Genomic DNA, 17152 nt, shown 5'->3' with positions numbered 1-17152 from the left:
GGGAAAAATGCACAAATTAAAGCCTCCTTTTCAAAGTGAACAAAGTAAAAGAATAGTTCAGTAACACCAAGAAATCAAAAGTCAAGACATATCTTCTTCTATTATATTTCTTTCTAAAAATTAGATGAGAACACTAAAAAATATTAACTGTATATGCACACATTCTGTGCATGTACCTTAAAAATATGATAGCTTCTTAGTATCAGGCTTTGTAATTGGTGTTTTATGTGGATTAATTTATCAAATCCTCACAATAACCCTATGAAATAGGTTGTAATATATATATATATATATATGGGTAATTAAGGCTTAGAGAACTTAACTTGCTTCAGGTCACAGAGTTGGAATTTGAAGTTTGAAGTCAGAGAATGGCTCAATCTTATACATTCACTCAGAAGTATTTATTTACTTAATACCTTCTATATACAATTCTAAAAGCTGGAGATAAGGCAGTAAGGAAAACAGACCTAAATCCCTGCCTTCATGAACCAAATATTCTAACTTGGGAGAATGACAATAAACAACAAATACGTAACAGTAACAGGTGAATAAGTGACATGAATAAAAAAGGGAAAAGGAATGATTAAGGGTGTTCTTTAAAGAAGCTGGTCAAGGAAGGCCTCTTTGAAGAGGTGATATCTTAAAAGAAACCTGAATGAATTGAGGAAGCCGTCCATTTACATATAACTGAAAAAAAAAATATCTCAAGTGGGGAAAACTACTAAGTGTAAAAGTCCTCAAATAACAATTTTTAAAATGTCCACAGGCAGGAGCATGCTTAATGTAGTCAGAGACCATCAAGGCAGTCTGTGTACTGGCTCAGTAAAAAGAGGAAGAGTAGAAGGAAATGAGATTAGAGAAGGCCAAGAGGCAGATCATGTAGAATCTTACAGGACAAAGGAAGCACTTTGGATTTGATCTAAACTGTGAAAGAAATAGCTCAGAAATATGCTATGAAATGGGGGGAGGGGAACGTTAAGAATACAACCTGTTGGTAGCCATACCCACCGCACCCAAAGATGGCGCCCAGCTTAAGGGGAAGTTGTAGGTAAAACAAAAACAACTTCTGGAAAGTCTCGTACTTCCCAGCTGCATACCACATGCTAATTAGGCCTCCACCTGCCAGCCAATTGGCGCGTCTTAGCAGCTATGCTAATGAGGCATCATAGGCAGCGTGCAATCAGCTTGGAGCATGAGAACTATATAAGCTAGCCCAGTCTTTCCCTTGGGTTCCTTCCCCTGATGATTGTATCACAAAAGAGCTGAAGATTAAAGCTTTCTGCAGAAGAATCCTGCTGTTGTTGCGTGCTGTTCTTGCCAGCGAGGACGGGGCGCGCGACAAGTGGTGCCGAAACCCGGGAATCAGAACATCACCGGCACAGGGAGGACCCTTCAGACATCTGGAGAGGATTCAGAACTGCAGGACAGAAGAAAGCCCAGAGAGGTAAGTTCCAAGAGACGCGCTTTTAAGGGTGGTGGCTGATGGTTCTCTGTAAATAAAGAGGCACCATGGGAAACGCACCATCGTTAGTCTCAGCATTACAGGCAGTTCTCAAAGAGCGAAATTTGAAGGTCTCCACCAAAGTTTTAGGATCATTTGTAAAAGAAGTAGACCGTGTTGCCCCCTGGTTTATCTGTTCAGGGTCCCTCTCCATCCCGAGCTGGGACAAGTTAGGGAAAGATCTTGATAGGAAGAAGAGGGACACTTGAGAGGAGGCACTAGACCACTATGGAAACTGATTAGAGCTTGCCTGCAGGATGAAAAGTGTGAAAAGGTGATAAAAGCAGGTCAGAGAGCCTTGTCAGACATCCAAGAAAGCATGTCAGAAACGGAACGAGAGACAGAGCTAGCTCGCGGCCGTAGGAGGACCGCACGAGTAAAAGGCAAAAAACCTCTGAGTGAGGAAGAAAGCCCGCCTAGGCCTAAAGTGAAAGAGCCCCGAGAAGCAGGTGACGACCGCCTCGGAGAAAATAGCAGATACCCCTGGAAAGAGTTGAGGGAACTCCAACTTTCCAATAGGGAATCAGAAGATGAATTAATGTCCTCGGAAGAGGAGGAAGAGACCAGAGTCTCTAGAACTGCTAAGTGCAAAAGTACAGATGCCAGCAAAACGGAGACGCAAACTAAAGGGAAAATGAAAGCAGGACGCTCATCGCCTTCAGCCCCGCCGCCCTATGCGAGCGGCGCACATTCCTTCTGTGCACCGGAGGATTTAAGGGCAATCAGACAGATGTTCCCCGTAATCGAGGAAAATGGTGCACGTGCCCATCAGCCTCTGACTCATTAAGAGGTCAAAGATCTAGCAGAGGCTGTTCGAACCTATGGAGTCAGTGCTAATTACACCCTAGCACAAATTGAGAGGCTGACGGAAACAGCTATGACGCCCTCCGAGTGGCAGTATGTAGCAAAAGCCTGTCTCTCTAGCATGGGGCAGTATATAGAGTGGAAAGCATTGTGGCATGATCTTAGCCTGACACAAGCACGCACCAATGCTGCTGAGGGGCAGCCCGTGTGGAATTTTGACATGTTAACAGGTCAAGGACAGTGGGTTGCTAACCAGACCGCCTTCCCCGTACAAGTGTATGCGCAGATAAATGCGTGCGCAGCCAAAGCGTGGAAGGCTCTCACTAACAAAGGGGAGGTTTCAGGCAATTTGACAAAGATTATTCAAGGGCCGAGCGAGCCATTCTCAGACTTTGTTGCTCGCATGATGGAAGCTGCAAGCCGAGTGTTTGGAGATCAAGAGCAGGCCATGCCCCTTATCCAGCAGCTAGTGTTTGAACAGTGCACCAGAGAATGCAGACAAGCAATTACCCCCTGGAAGCAGAAAGGACTGGCTGCTTGGTTGAAAGCTTGCAGGGAAGTAGGAGGGCCCCTCACCAATGCAGGCCTAGCTGCCGCTATATTGCAGAGTCATAGACAAGCTAAGAACCTTAATAGGAATGTTAAGTGTTTTCAATGTGGGAAATTAGGACATATAAAGAGAGAATGTAGAAGCCCAACTTTAGAGCACACAACCCAAAAGACCCCTAGATTGTGCCCTAAGTGCAGAAAAGGCAGACATTGGGCCAATGAATGCCGATCTGTTAAAGACATAGAAGGGAAACCCTTAGAGTCGCCAAAAAACTCCCAGAGGGGCCCCCGCCGCCAGGGCCCGCAAATATATGGGGCAGCCAGCACACCAGTGTCCTTCAGGAGCAGCACAGCCCCCCAAGGAGAGCTACTCCAGGTTCAGGGAGATTGGACATCCGTGCCACCACCAGAATAGTGTTAACTCCACAGATAGGAGTTCAACCCATCCCCTCAGACTTTAAAGGCCCCTTACCACCAGATACAGTTGGGTTGCTCTTGGGGCGCTCTTCTGCTGCCTTAAAAGGCCTTGTAGTCCACCCCAGAGTTATTGATCAGGACTATGAAGGACAAGTAAAAATTATGTGCTCAGCCCCCAGAGGTATCTACCCTATATCCCCGGGAGACCGCATAGCCCAACTCCTAGTATTGCCCAGTCTCCATGCCAATTACCCAGCCGCCACCACTGAGAGAGGAGAAGGGAGTTTCGGCTCCTCTAACTACAATTCCGCTTTCATAGCATTAGACTTAGCAGACAGACCAAAATTGACCCTCAAAATAGAAGAAAAGAGTTTTGAAGGAATCCTAGACACTGGAGCAGATAAAAGTATTATCTCTGCAACCTGGTGGCCCTCCAAATGGCCTGTAACCCAGTCCTCACACTCTTTACAAGGTTTAGGATATGAGTCTAGTCCTACCATTAGTGCCAAACCATTGAGATGGCAGGCGCCTGAAGGGCAAGAAGGTACAGTTACCCCTTATGTGCTCCCACTGCCAGTCAATTTGTGGGGGAGAGATGTTATGCAGGGCCTAGGCCTTAAACTCATTAATGAATGCTCCACCCCTGCCCTAGACATGATGATGGATATGGGATATATCCCTGGTAAAGGACTAGAGAAACACCAACAGGGACGCACAGAGCCTATCCTACCCAAAGTAAAAAATGACCGTCATGGCCTGGGTTTTTCCTAGGGGCCATTGAAGACGCCATGCCCATACCTTGGCTTACAGAGGAGGCCATATGGGTTCCTCAGTGGCCCCTATCCTCTGAGAAATTAGAAGCAGCTCACCATTTAGTACAAGAACAGCTCCAATTAGGACATTTAGAACCCTCTGTATCTCCATGGAATACGCCCATATTTATAATCAGAAAAAAGTCAGGATCATGGAGATTGCTTCATGACTTGAGAGCAGTAAATGCTCAAATGAGGCTATTTGGACCTGTCCAGGGAGGACTGCCACTTCTCTCTGCTCTACCCAAAGAATGGAAAGTAATCATAATAGACATCAAAGATTGTTTCTTCTCCATACACCTAAACACCAAAGATAGAGAAAGGTCTGCTTTCACCCTGCCAGCTATTAATCATGAGCAACCAGACGCCAGATTTCAGTGGAAAGTCCTCCCTCAAGGGATGGCAAATAGCCCCACCATATGTCAACTGTATGTTCAGCAAGCGCTAGCACCAATTCGCGAAAACTACCCCAAACTAAAAATCATTCACTATATGGATGATATCCTTCTCTGCTCCCCACAATCAGCAAAAGTAGAAGAGGCCTATGTAAAGCTCACTAAATCCCTAGAGACTTGGGGACTGAATATAGCCAGTGAGAAGGTCCAAAAATCTAGTATTAGCAAATTCCTAGGAACCACTATTTCCACAGATGTTATTTACCCCCAAAAGCTTGAGATAAGACATGATCAGCTGCGAACTTTGAATGATTTCCAGAAACTCCTAGGAGACATTAATTGGTTGCGGCCATTTTTAAAGATACCTACCACTGAATTGAAACCGCTATTTAAAATCCTAGAAGGGGACTCACAACTAACATCACCGCGCTCCCTTACACCTGAGGCAGCGCTGGCCATCCACAAGGTAGAACAGGCCTTAATGACAGCACAATTAAATAGGATACAATTAAATGAACCCTTTGAGTTATGCATCCTTCCTACTCAGAGACTGCCAACTGCAGTCCTGTGGCAGCAAGGTCCACTGATCTGGATCCATCCCCAAGCCTCTCAGGCTAGAACGATAGAATACTATCCAGCTGCCATAGCCAAACTCGCTCTAAGAGGAGTAAAGACCTCCATAACACATTTTGGAGACGCTCCAGCAAAAATCATAACCCCTTACAATATGGAGCAGATACAAACATTATGTGCTATGAATGATGATTGGGCCATACTTGCTTATAGCTTCTCAGGAACCTTTGATAATCATTTCCCAAAACATCCCCTCATCAATTTTGCTAAAAATCATCCCCTAGTGTTCCCTCGGATCACTAGCCTAACCCCGTTGCCACATGGAGAAACAGTCTACACAGACGGATCCAAGACTGGTACGGGTGCCTATGTCCATAACGGCAAAATTGTAACAAAAAATTATACGCCCAATACTCCACAAATAGTAGAATGCCACATAGTCTTAGAAGTACTACAAACCTTTCCCGGACCTTTGACTGTTGTGTCGGATTCTTGTTATGTAGTTAATGCAGTCAAATCTCTGGAAGTGGCCGGGCTAATCAAAGCATCCAGCACAGTAGCCACTCTGTTCAAGCAGCTGCAATCAGAATTACATAATAGACGATCACCCTTATATATAACCCACATCAGAGCACATTCGGGCCTTCCCGGGCCTATGGCCCGCGGCAACCAGCTAGCAGACCTCGCGACTAGGAGTATAGCTTTCCCTCTGCTAGACCCTGTCGCCACAGCTTCAAAATTCCACTCACAATTTCATGTCACCGCTGAAACACTGCGCAAGCGGTTTAGTATAACCAGAGCCGAAGCTAGGAACATTGTTCTTAGCTGCCAACACTGCTGCAGTTTTCTTCCCACACCTCATGTTGGGATCAATCCTAGAGGTATTAAGCCTTTACAGGTTTGGCAAATGGATGTAACACATATTTCTTCCTTTGGGAAGCTGAAATATGTACATGTATCTGTGGATACATGTTCGGGAGTCATCTTTGCCTCCCCATTGTCTAGAGAGAAAGTTTCCCATGTCATTCACCACTGTCTTGAGGCTTGGAGCGCATGGGGGTTACCCCAAATCCTCAAAACAGACAATGGTCCCGCCTATACTTCTGCCAAATTCGCTCAATTTTGTCATCACATAAGAATTAAACATATCACTGGTCTTCCTTACAACCCACAGGGTCAAGAGATTGTGGAGCGCGCGAACCGCACTCTCAAGTCCTATCTAATTAAACAAAAAGGGGGAATCGAGGACATACCCCCCACACCCAAAACAGCTATAGCCCTAGCACTCTTCACTCTCAATTTTTTGAACCTGGATGCTCAAGGCCATACAGCGGCAGACCGCCATAATCAGTGGCCAAAAGACCCACAAGAACTAGTGAAATGGAAGGATGTATTATCTAACCAATGGAAAGGCCCAGATCCAATTATAATAAGATCCAGGGGAGCTGTATGTGTTTTCCCCCAGGGTGAAGAAAACCCCTTCTGGATCCCAGAGCGCCTGACAAGGAAGGTCCTGGACAAAGGAGATGACCTCTCTGTGCCTACTGATCCTGCTCTCGTCGCTGGGAACCCCGATTCAGGGAGTACTGAGATGGGGAATATTGTCTGCCTTCCCTAAGCCTATGCCGGTCCGCTATAATGCAGTAGTGTTTCCACGTCTCTTCACTACCAACTCCAGTATAAATCTGCCATACGTAGCCATGGATACAGTAACCGCTCCTTTGGGAGAAAACCGATCCTTTGTAACCAGTGGATCGTTATGCTTTACCACCAATATAACTCAGACAAACTGTATTCCCCTCACACGAAAAGCATATGGCTGGTATGATCCTTATGACCGGCATACGGCCGCCTCCTCTTCCAGAACTGCGTTTTCTCAGGCAAATCTCACCTTGGAGGTCATCTGGATCAATGGTACCTTTGTCCAGCCCAAACCCCCCAAATCAACACAGCGTAGACCATATCAGCCCAGGTATGCTCCCCAGTGCTTGGGAGACTATGAGGAAGATTCATGGCCTTGGACTGATTGTCAATCCCATACAGCTATTTGGGTAGACGAGAATCAGTATTTCTCCCTCTCACCAGATATGTCTAGAGAAACCCTGTGGAAAACCCAAGGAGAGTCTAGTATTTCACAAGACGTATCGCTTAACCCGTTCCATAAATGGCTGTTATGCGGTACCAATGGGTCTTGCACTGATCTCTCTCCCCTTAGTCTTCTCTTGGGAGGAAACAGCAGCATGGGGAATGTCTCCCTCCAGACACAGCTCTCATCCTCATGTACAACTTATAACGCAACTAGCATGACCCAACTACATACCGGACCTATAGTCACAGGAAATCTCAAGGCTTGTCGCCTGTATCAGATCATTAACAACACTAACCCTCAAGTAGTCCCGCCAACTCCTGTCTGTCTTTATCCCCCATTCCTATTTATCTTGTCCAATGATGGTTTTAGCTCCTGTTCCAATACCTCCTGTTTTCTGTCTCAGTGCTGGAATGCGCTTAATTTTACTAATGCCTTAGTGGCCCGTGTCCCTCGTTGAGTCCCTGTCCCAGTTGATGCTCCTGATTCAATGACATTGTTCCGCGAAAAACGCGACTTTGGCATCACTGCCGTCCTGGTAACCATCATGTCGGTGGCCGCAGTGGCCGCCACAGCAGCCGCCATAGCTTTGGACACCACTATCAAAACAGCTACAGAACTCAATAACCTTGCGGAATCAGTATCCTCTGCCCTTGACCATCAGTCCACACTTGATGGCAAGCTGAAAGGAGGAATAATGGTCCTCAATCAGCGAGTAGATCTAGTGGAAGAGCAACTAGATGTGCTCTGGCAGTTAGCCCAATTGGGATGTGAGCGAAAGTTTCGCGCTCTCTGCATTACTAGCATACAATATGAAAACTTTACGCGAGCAGCTAATCTGTCACGAAGCCTGTCCCAGTATCTTTCAGGAAACTGGTCCCAAGACTTTGATGGAGCGTTGGAAGAGCTACGGCAAGAAATAACCCACATCAACTCCACCCGGCTGGATATCTCCGTAGCAGAAGGACTCTCTTCCTGGTTCCACAGAGCCCTCTCCCACGTCAAAGAGTGGGCGGGCATGGCTGGAATGGGTATATTCATGCTTGGAGGTCTCATGCTCCTACTCTGGTTGTTATGCAGGCTCCGTGCCCAACGCAGGCAAGATAAAGTGATCCTTGCTCAAGCCTTGATGGCGGTAGATATTGGCGCCTCTCCCCAAGTATGGCTCAACATGCTCAATAAAGAAGCTCAGCTTTAGCTTGAGGTAGCCCTTGCACCCTGAGCCCTTGTGGCATTGCACCAGGCCCGGGTACCTTATCGCTTACCTGCAGCTTTCCCTAAGAAACTCGCGGTGCAAGAGGGTCAAAGAAAAGGTCCAAGACCCTTTGTACCAGACGGTCCCAACATCTGCTAGAGGATGCGAGGCTATGCACTGCAAGAGGTTTTGGACCCCTCTGAGAGACATGCCTGATTGCATAGGGGTAGATGTCTACAAACCCCTCTCCGAAAATAGGACATCAAATGTTTCTGGAGATCAGGCCTCTATCTCCGCCTCAGCTGACATGTTCCGTTCTGAGTTTCAACAAAACAAAAAAGGGGGAGATGTTGGTAGCCATACCCACCGCACCCAAAGATGGCGCCCAGCTTAAGGGGAAGTTGTAGGTAAAACAAAAACAACTTCTGGAAAGTCTCGTACTTCCCAGCCGCATACCACATGCTAATTAGGCCTCCACCTGCCAGCCAATTGGCGCGTCTTAGCAGCTATGCTAATGAGGCATCATAGGCAGCGTGCAATCAGCTTGGAGCATGAGAACTATATAAGCTAGCCCAGTCTTTCCCTTGGGTTCTTTCCCCTGATGATTGTATCACAAAAGAGCTGAAGATTAAAGCTTTCTGCAGAAGAATCCTGCTGTTGTTGCGTGCTGTTCTTGCCGGCGAGGACGGGGCGCGCGACAACAACCAAGAGACTTTTACAGTAATCCAGATGAAAGATAGTAGAGGCTAAGATTAGGATAGTGATGGAGCTAGCGCATTAAAGTCTCATGCAATTCAGATGTAGCACCATCCAGACCTAATGGGCTAAATGTGGAATACGAAGTTAAGAAAAGACTTAAAGAACCTTCCAAGTTTTGGTCTCAATCAATGAGTAAATGGTAGTGCCATTTATTGACATGGAAAAGACCTGGGGAGAAGCAGGCTGGGAAGAAAAAAATCAAGAGTTCAGTTTTAGACACATTAAATTTAGGAGATCTATCAGTAACCCAAAAGGAAATGTTACACAGACAACTAAAAATAGGAGTCTATACCTCAGAAGAAAGGTAAAGCCTAGAGAAATAAATGTGGGAATCATCAGCACACAGATGGAATGTAAAGCAATACAATCTGATGAGATCACATCAAGAGGGAGAATAGACTGGAAGCAGATTAAAGACTGAACACTTTGAAGCACCAGTGAGATAGGAAGAAAGTCGAGAGAGTGCTCCCAGAAGCCAAACAACATAATAATCAACCATGTCAAATGCAACAGGCCAAGTGAGATGAAGACTGCAAACTGACCACTGGGTTTGGCCAATGCTGACCTTGACAAAAGCGTTTCACTGAAATTACAGAAACAGAAGCCTGACTGGAATGGATTCAAGAATGAGAGAGGAAATGAAAGCAGACAATACAGACAAGTCTTTCAAGTAGTTTTATTTCCTACTAGTAAACAATTATTTCATATCACTTGCTGTTTTGCCTGAACTTCTGCAAGCGCCTCCCAACTGGTCTCTCTGCTTCTACCCAATCAGTCTCAACAGAGTTGCCAAATAGATCAGATTAAAATTAATATTAGCTCATGTGATACCTCTGCTCAAAACTCTCCAGTGACTTTTCATCTCATTCAAAGTAAAAGCCAAAATCCTTACGACTCCCTTTAAGATCCTTCACAATCTGAAACTCTTCACAACCCAGCCCTCCTCTCCCCAATGTTTCCCCTCTAAACTCATCTACTAGTCTTCCTCTTACTCATTCCACTCCACCCACACTGCCCTCCTTGCTGTTCCTCAAACACAAATTTTAGAGGTGGAGGTAGGCTGCTAGACCAGGGCACTTCCTATTCCCTCTACCAAGTATGCCCTTCCCCCAGATAATCTAAATGCCTCTCTCTTACACACTTCAGGTCTTTACTCAAATATCCCATTCCAAAGAGACACCTTTCCTGACAATGCAGTTTAAAACCATAATCCTCCATCACCCTAATCCCCCCTTAACTGCTTTATTTTGTTCACAGTATTTATCTCCTATATAACATACTACATATTTTACATATTTACTATCTGATTCCTAGATATAATAGGATTTATATATACATAAGTTATTTTATAACTAGAATAAAAATTTCATGAATGGAGGGTTTGTGGTCTGCCTTTTTCACTGCTGTAATCCTGAGTATTCAAAAAAAAACTTATTGAGTCAAAGATTCAATGAATGAGTATAGCATTAATGAAGTTTTTTAAGATGGAAAATACTATAGCATATTTGTATGTTGATGAGGATCACCAACAGAAAAGAAAAATTAATGATTCAGGAGTGTGAATGAATGATTTCAAAAATAAAACTCTTCATTAGATACAGGGGCTGGCCTTAGACAGGAATAGGTATGACAGAAAAGGAAGGAGGCAAGGGAACTGAAGGTACACATGCACAGGAATGATAATGACAGCCCATGAAATGTTAAGGTAGATAAAGAGGAAAGTAGAAGCATGAGTGACTGACAACCAAAAGATAGTTTTAAAAAAAAGATCAATGGACTGGAGGCTCCACAGAGCTTGAACAATTTTTGGAGAGGAAATTCTAAAAGGAGTGGGGGAGTTGGAAAAATAGAAGATGATGTGAAAGAGTGTGGTAAGCTCAAAACTAAGATTTTAGAGGAGGAACAATTATTGGTAAAGATGAAATATACCTAATGAACAAGCAAGTAGGAAACTCAAACTAATGTCAATATTTCCCACCAATTATTTACTGTACATTCACTGCATGCATGGCTATAGAACACAGAAGAGGAAAGAGTCTTTGGGAGTTAACAGTGAGGTACAGGGCTAAAACAAAAAGGTTGCCAACTATGTCACACTAACAATGCCATGTGTAGAAGCCCTTGCTCCCAATAAGTAACATCTAGCCTCTACTCTCCCTTGAGGACTTTTTCCTTTTCCACGAGGGCTAGCCCTTGATCCAACAACCTGTTTTCAAACCCCTTTGAGACCCCAGGTATGTATATTAGAGATGAAAACAATCAACACTTACTGATAAAAAGTAATAATTACCAAGGTAACACAGGGATTCCACCAAGAAATTCCAAAGCTAGGTGGCAAATTTAGCAGCGAACTATATAGCAGCTAAGACCAGCAACAGAGACATATTGACTGACCATAGTCACCATCAGTAACTGAGGTGGAAAAGCTTCCAGGTGTTCTTTAAGCTTAGGGGTATCCAGTAGAACAAAGATAGGAAAACTGTAAGATTTTCCTTCCCTCATCAGGGAACACTGTCCAAACTGCTTCAACCGTACCAGGCTCTCTGCTCTAGTACCTTTAATGAAATCAAACCTTCTAAAGCTAACAAGTTTTCAGGAGCTGACCTTTATCCATATTACTTCTGGATAAAAGAGGAAAGAGAGCTAATAAACTTTCTATATTGAACACAGAGAAGAATTATCAAAGGCCCATGTCTTAACCACCATGTCTTACACTGTATCCACACAGCTGCCAGAGTAATCCAGCTAAAACATAAGAAGACCATCCTGCTCTAACATTTATTCCCCTTTTACACAGTACTTAAAATCTTCTACAATCTAGGCTTAACTCACCACATCTATGCCTTCAACTTCAAGTTCCAGCAGTACCAAATGGATCTTGCTTCCCTACAAACAATATGCAGATTTCCTTCTCCGTGCTGTCCACCCTGTGCTTTTGCAAACGTATTAACATAGGGCAGAGGAAAGAGATGGTGCTAAATTTCATGAAAATAATTTTGAAAAATTATCAGTAGTGCTGAGGTCCTTCTAGGAACTAAAATTGAACTCTGTCTTTATTCATCCTCAAAAATGTCTCATTTCCTTTACTTGTCTATTTCTATCATACTACCATTATTACTCAAATCACCCAAATTCTAAATATTTGAATCACTTTCTATGCATTCAATAATTACTTAACACCTATTGAGAGCAAAGCCCTTGACTGTACATTATGAAAGATAAAATGAGGATATAGATCCTACCCTCAATAATTTATCAATTAAAAGCAGAAATGAATACAGAAGGACTGAATTGCTAAAATGCTGATTAATTCATCCATTCATTCAACAAATATTTATACAGAACCTACTATACACCTAGGAATGGATAAAACATTGAATGGATTCATTCAGCCATTTATTCAAGTATTTATTCAGAACCTACTATATACCTAGAAATGTATAAAGCAATGTGTTATAAAAACAAAGTGAAATAAGAATCAGTATTTATTAAGTACCTATCTACAATAGGCTTTCTAATCATTATTTCAATCAATCTCATAGAGCCAAGCTTTCATTTCTGGGGTCACATAATTTTGAGAGCTGAAGTCTCAGGAGATTTAGATTTACTGAAGCCCAATCAAGGATACTCTTAGGATCCCACATGGAAAAACGACTTCAAGAACACTTTCTGGGGCATGTGAATTATGCCTGGAAGCTTGAGTAGAATTTTAATGAGCAGAGGCAGAGAAGAAAGAGCTTTTTCAGATGGATGATTAATTTAAATAAGTATATGAAAGTGCCTACCAGTAAACAAATATTTTTGAATGTTCATTATGTACCCGTTAAAATACTAAAGGCTAGAGGAGAACCAAGATGGTGGCGTGAGTAGGGCAGTGGAAATCTCCTCCCAAAACCATATATATTTTTGAAAATACAACAAATACAACTAATCCTAAAAGAGAGACCAGAAGATACAGCACAACAGCCAGACTACATCCACACCTGCGAGAACACAGCGCCTTGCAAAGAGGGTAAGATACAAGCCACGGCCCAGCAGGACCTGGGTGCCTCTCACCCCAGCTCCCGGCGGGAGGAGAGGAGTCGGAGCGGGGAGGGAGAGGGAGCCCAGGACTGCTAAACACCCAACCCTAGCCATCCGCACCAGAGCGCAGACACACAGTGTGTGGGGGGGTGCTGGAAACTAGGGAAACAGGACAGTAAGACCTGTGAGCAGGTCCTCACAACCGGCGCACCCAGGACAAAGAAAAGCGAGTGCTTTTTGAAAATCTTAAAGGGACAGGGATCCCACAGCTGGACAGAAGTGCCCCGGGACACTTAGCCTAGCAGCTGGGAATCCCAGGGAACTCTGGGCGCCCGAACCCGCACAGCACAGCTCGGAGGCCCTTCACCGCGATAAACAGCCTCCCGCCTGTTCCCCCTCAGACGCGGCTCCACCGTATTGGAGAAGCAGCCTGAGGCAGGCCACGCCCAAAGCAACTGCAGAGCTAAACTCCATAGCCGCCGGGCAAGATCAGAAGCCCCATCTGCACACAGCTGCCCAGCACAAGCCGCTACAGGCCGCTGTTCTCCCAGGAGAGGAAGGCCACAAACTGGCAAGGGACTTTCTCTTACCCAACACATGCGTCAGCTCCCCACAAATATATATATCGCCATGAAAAGGCAGAAGAAATTGATACAGACCAAGATCACAGAGGCAAACCCTGAGAAGGAGATAGACCTAACCAGTCTTCCGAAAAAGAATTAAAAATAAAGCTCATAACCATACTGATGGAGCTGCAGAGAAATATGCAAGAGCTAAGGGATGATGTCCAGAAGGAGATTACAGAAATGAAACAATCTCTGGAAGGATTTATAAGCACAATGGATAAGATGCAAGAGGCCATTGATGGAATAGAAACCAGAGAACAGGAATGCATAGAAGCTGATGCAGAGAGAGATAAAAGGATCTCCAGGAATGAAACAATATTAAGAGAACTGTGTGACCAATCCAAAAGGAACAATATCCACATTATAGGGGTACCAGAAGAAGAAGAGAGAGAGAAAGGGATAGAAGGTGTATTTGAAGAAATAATTGCTGAAAACTTCCCCAAACTGGGGGAGGAAATAGTTGCTCAGACTATGTAAGTACACAGAACTCCCAACAGAAAGGACCCAAGGAGGACAACACCAAGACACATAATAATTAAAATGGCAAAGATCAAACAAGGACAGAGTTTTAAAGGCAGCTAGAAAGAGGAAAAAGGTCACCTACAAAGGAAAACCCATCAGGCTATCATCAGACTTCTCAACAGAAACATTACAGGCCAGAAGAGAATGGCATGATATATTTAATGCAATGAAAGAGAAGGGCCTTGAACCAAGAATACTGTATCCAGCACGACTATCATTTAAATATGAAGGAGGGATTAAACAAATCCCAGACAAGCAAAAGTTGAGGGAATTTGCCTCCCACAAACCACCTCTACAGGGTATTTTAGAGGGACTGCTCTAGATGGGGGCACTCCTAAGACTAAATGGATGTCAGCAGAGAAAATAAAATCACAGCAAAGAAAGCAGACCAACCAAATACTAACTAAAGGCAAAAAATAAAATCAACTACCCACAAAAGCAGTTAAAGGAAGTACAAAAGAGCACAGAATAAAACAACCAACATATAAAGAACAGAGGAGAAGGAATAAGAAGGGAGAAAAATAAAGAATGACCAGTGTTTAAAATAGCTCAATAAGCGAGTTAAGTTAGACAGTAAGATACTAAAGAAGATAACATTGAACCTTTGGCAACCATGAATCTAAAGCCTGCAATGGCAATTAGTACATACCTTTCAATAATCATCCTAAATGTAAATGGACTGAATGCACCAATCAAAAGACACAGAATAACAGAATGGATAAAAAAGCAAGATCCATCTCTATGCTGCTTACAAGAGACTCACCTCAAACCCAAAGACTATAGGAACAAAGAAAGACTAAAGGAACAAAACAGCAGCAGAATCATAGAACCTAAGAATGGACTAACAGTTACCAAAGGGAAAGGGACTGGGGAGAAAGGGAGGGAAGGGAGGGATGAGGGTGGGGAAAAAGAAACGGGGCATTACGATTAGCATGTATAATGTGGGTGGGGCATGGGGAGGACTGTGCAACACAGAGAAGACAAGTAGTGATTCTACAGCATCTTACTACACTGATGGACAGTGACTGTAATGGGGTTTGTGGGGGGGATTTGGTGAAGGGGGAACCCTAGTAAACATAATATTCTTCATGTAATTGTAGATTAATGACAAAAAAATTAATGAATTAATTAATTTATACTAAAGGCTAAGGATACAATGATGAATAAGACAGCCTCTGAGGAATTTTTTCTCTAACAAGAGACAGGCAACCAATTAGGATATTCCTTGAGTAAGTATCTGTTTCAAGCATTGGTACATATCTATGTTTCTAATAAATATTCAAACTAATAACTGTGTCTCAAATACCATACTAGACCTCAGATACAACAGTAAATGAAACAGTCTGAGCCTTAAAGAACTTTAATGAAAGAGAGAGAAGACAATCTCAATAATGTATGTGATAATGGAAACAAAGCAAAGTCTTGGGAACTAAGAAAAAGTGGAATCTAACTGATTCTACTAATAAAAAAATGTTAACTATCAAGTAGACCCTGGATGCCAAGGTCTTCAGACTATATTCTATGGGTAAGAACTTAATGAGGGTTTCTTAATAAAGAAATGATCACTTAACAAATATTTATCTATCACTGGAACTCAGGCAATGAGTCATAATCTTTTTTTCTTTACTAGAATGCAGAATAAGTTGAGATTAAAAACCTAAAAGTAGAGTAAATGCAGCTAAGGTATTATAACCATGACAAAAGTTCATAAAGGCTGTATTAAGGTAAAGACAGTGAGAATAAAGATTTGAAAGATGTCATAAAAGTAGAATCAGCAGCACCTGGATAAGGGGGTCAAGAGAGAGGGGGAAATCAAAGACCACAGATACAATTTCAAGTTTACTGACAAGAAAAAGGAAAGACACAAAGAGAAGCACGTTTCAAAGGAGGAATAATGGATTCTATATTAATGTACAGTAAGCCACTGACCTTCCAGAGATTCAAGTCCTGCATCCTGTTAAGAATTTATCCCTAAATACCAGCACAGTATAAAATGTAACAAGCATTTTCATGTCATGAGAAATGGAGAACAAAGTCATTTGTGAGAGGTGGATGCTTGTTGATCAGAGAGGCTCTTACTTCCTGAATATATGTAATCCATCCAGCCTTGTAACACATACAACTGCAACTTTTACCTTTTCAGAATCAAATTATTACAAGTTATGGACTTTCAAGGACACTTATCAAATTGTAAAAATCACAAATGTTAAGATCACAAATACTGAGAGTCTATGGTGGAAACATTAAGCACAGAAATGGAAAGGTAGAGCTAAGGAAAGAGGCTGCACCGAGATACTCAGATCACTCTTCAAGGAGGATTTGTGACACAATGCCATGAGTAAAGAGGACTACATCCTAAGCACTTGCCACAAATAAGACACACAGGAAGTTGCCAGAGAAACAGGAGTGGAATGGACTTATTATGACAAAAGAAAAGAACGTATCAAGAAGCAACACATGGTCAACAGTGACAAATAGTTCACAGAGGTCAGAGAGGATGAGGATTGGGGAAAGAATATCAGATTTAGTTATTAAAGGTCCCAAGGCTGCTACATATCTGTGTAATTATTTCACAATGCAAATTTTCCACAAGTAGTCATGCATTATTTTTTAATTTAAAAAAGGAAAAAGTTTTAGTATCCATCACAATATATCCAAACAATGGAAAACTACCAGCAATGAAAAAGAGCAAACTATTTCTACAAGCAACAACACAGATGAATCTCACAGACATGATTTGAATAAAAGAATCTAGTCACAAGAGTACAAACTTTATGATTCCATTTCCATGAAATTCAAGAAGAAAAACTGATGCATGGTGACATTGGTCGGGAAAGTGGCTACCTTTGGAGGAGGGTAATAACCAGGAGAAAACACAAAGGAACATTCG

The 17152-nt window shown here is 43.0% G+C and overlaps 2 protein-coding genes across 17 annotated transcripts in view; one reads left to right on the top strand and one right to left on the bottom strand.

The window, feature by feature from the left end:
* MAST2 (microtubule associated serine/threonine kinase 2) overlaps window positions 1-17152 on the bottom strand; it is a 352010-nt gene that overhangs the window by 267924 nt on the left and 66934 nt on the right. The gene's annotated exons all lie outside the window — the stretch shown is intronic.
* On the top strand, window positions 1238-8975 carry LOC130683343 (uncharacterized). Of its 2 annotated transcripts, none has more exons than XM_057500172.1 (2): window positions 1238-1444; window positions 6517-8975. In XM_057500172.1, the coding sequence occupies exon 2, from the start codon at window positions 6578-6580 to the stop codon at window positions 7595-7597; it is 1020 nt and encodes a 339-aa protein (XP_057356155.1). In that variant the 5' UTR covers window positions 1238-1444; window positions 6517-6577; the 3' UTR covers window positions 7598-8975. Both variants share the same exon structure in this region, with proteins under 2 accessions (XP_057356155.1, XP_057356156.1).

This window comes from Manis pentadactyla, chromosome 4 (genome assembly GCF_030020395.1).
Source record: "Manis pentadactyla isolate mManPen7 chromosome 4, mManPen7.hap1, whole genome shotgun sequence".
Taxonomy (NCBI): domain Eukaryota; kingdom Metazoa; phylum Chordata; class Mammalia; order Pholidota; family Manidae; genus Manis; species Manis pentadactyla.
The sequence above is the reverse complement of the archived record's forward strand: the minus strand, read 5'-3'. Positions and strand labels throughout refer to the sequence as shown.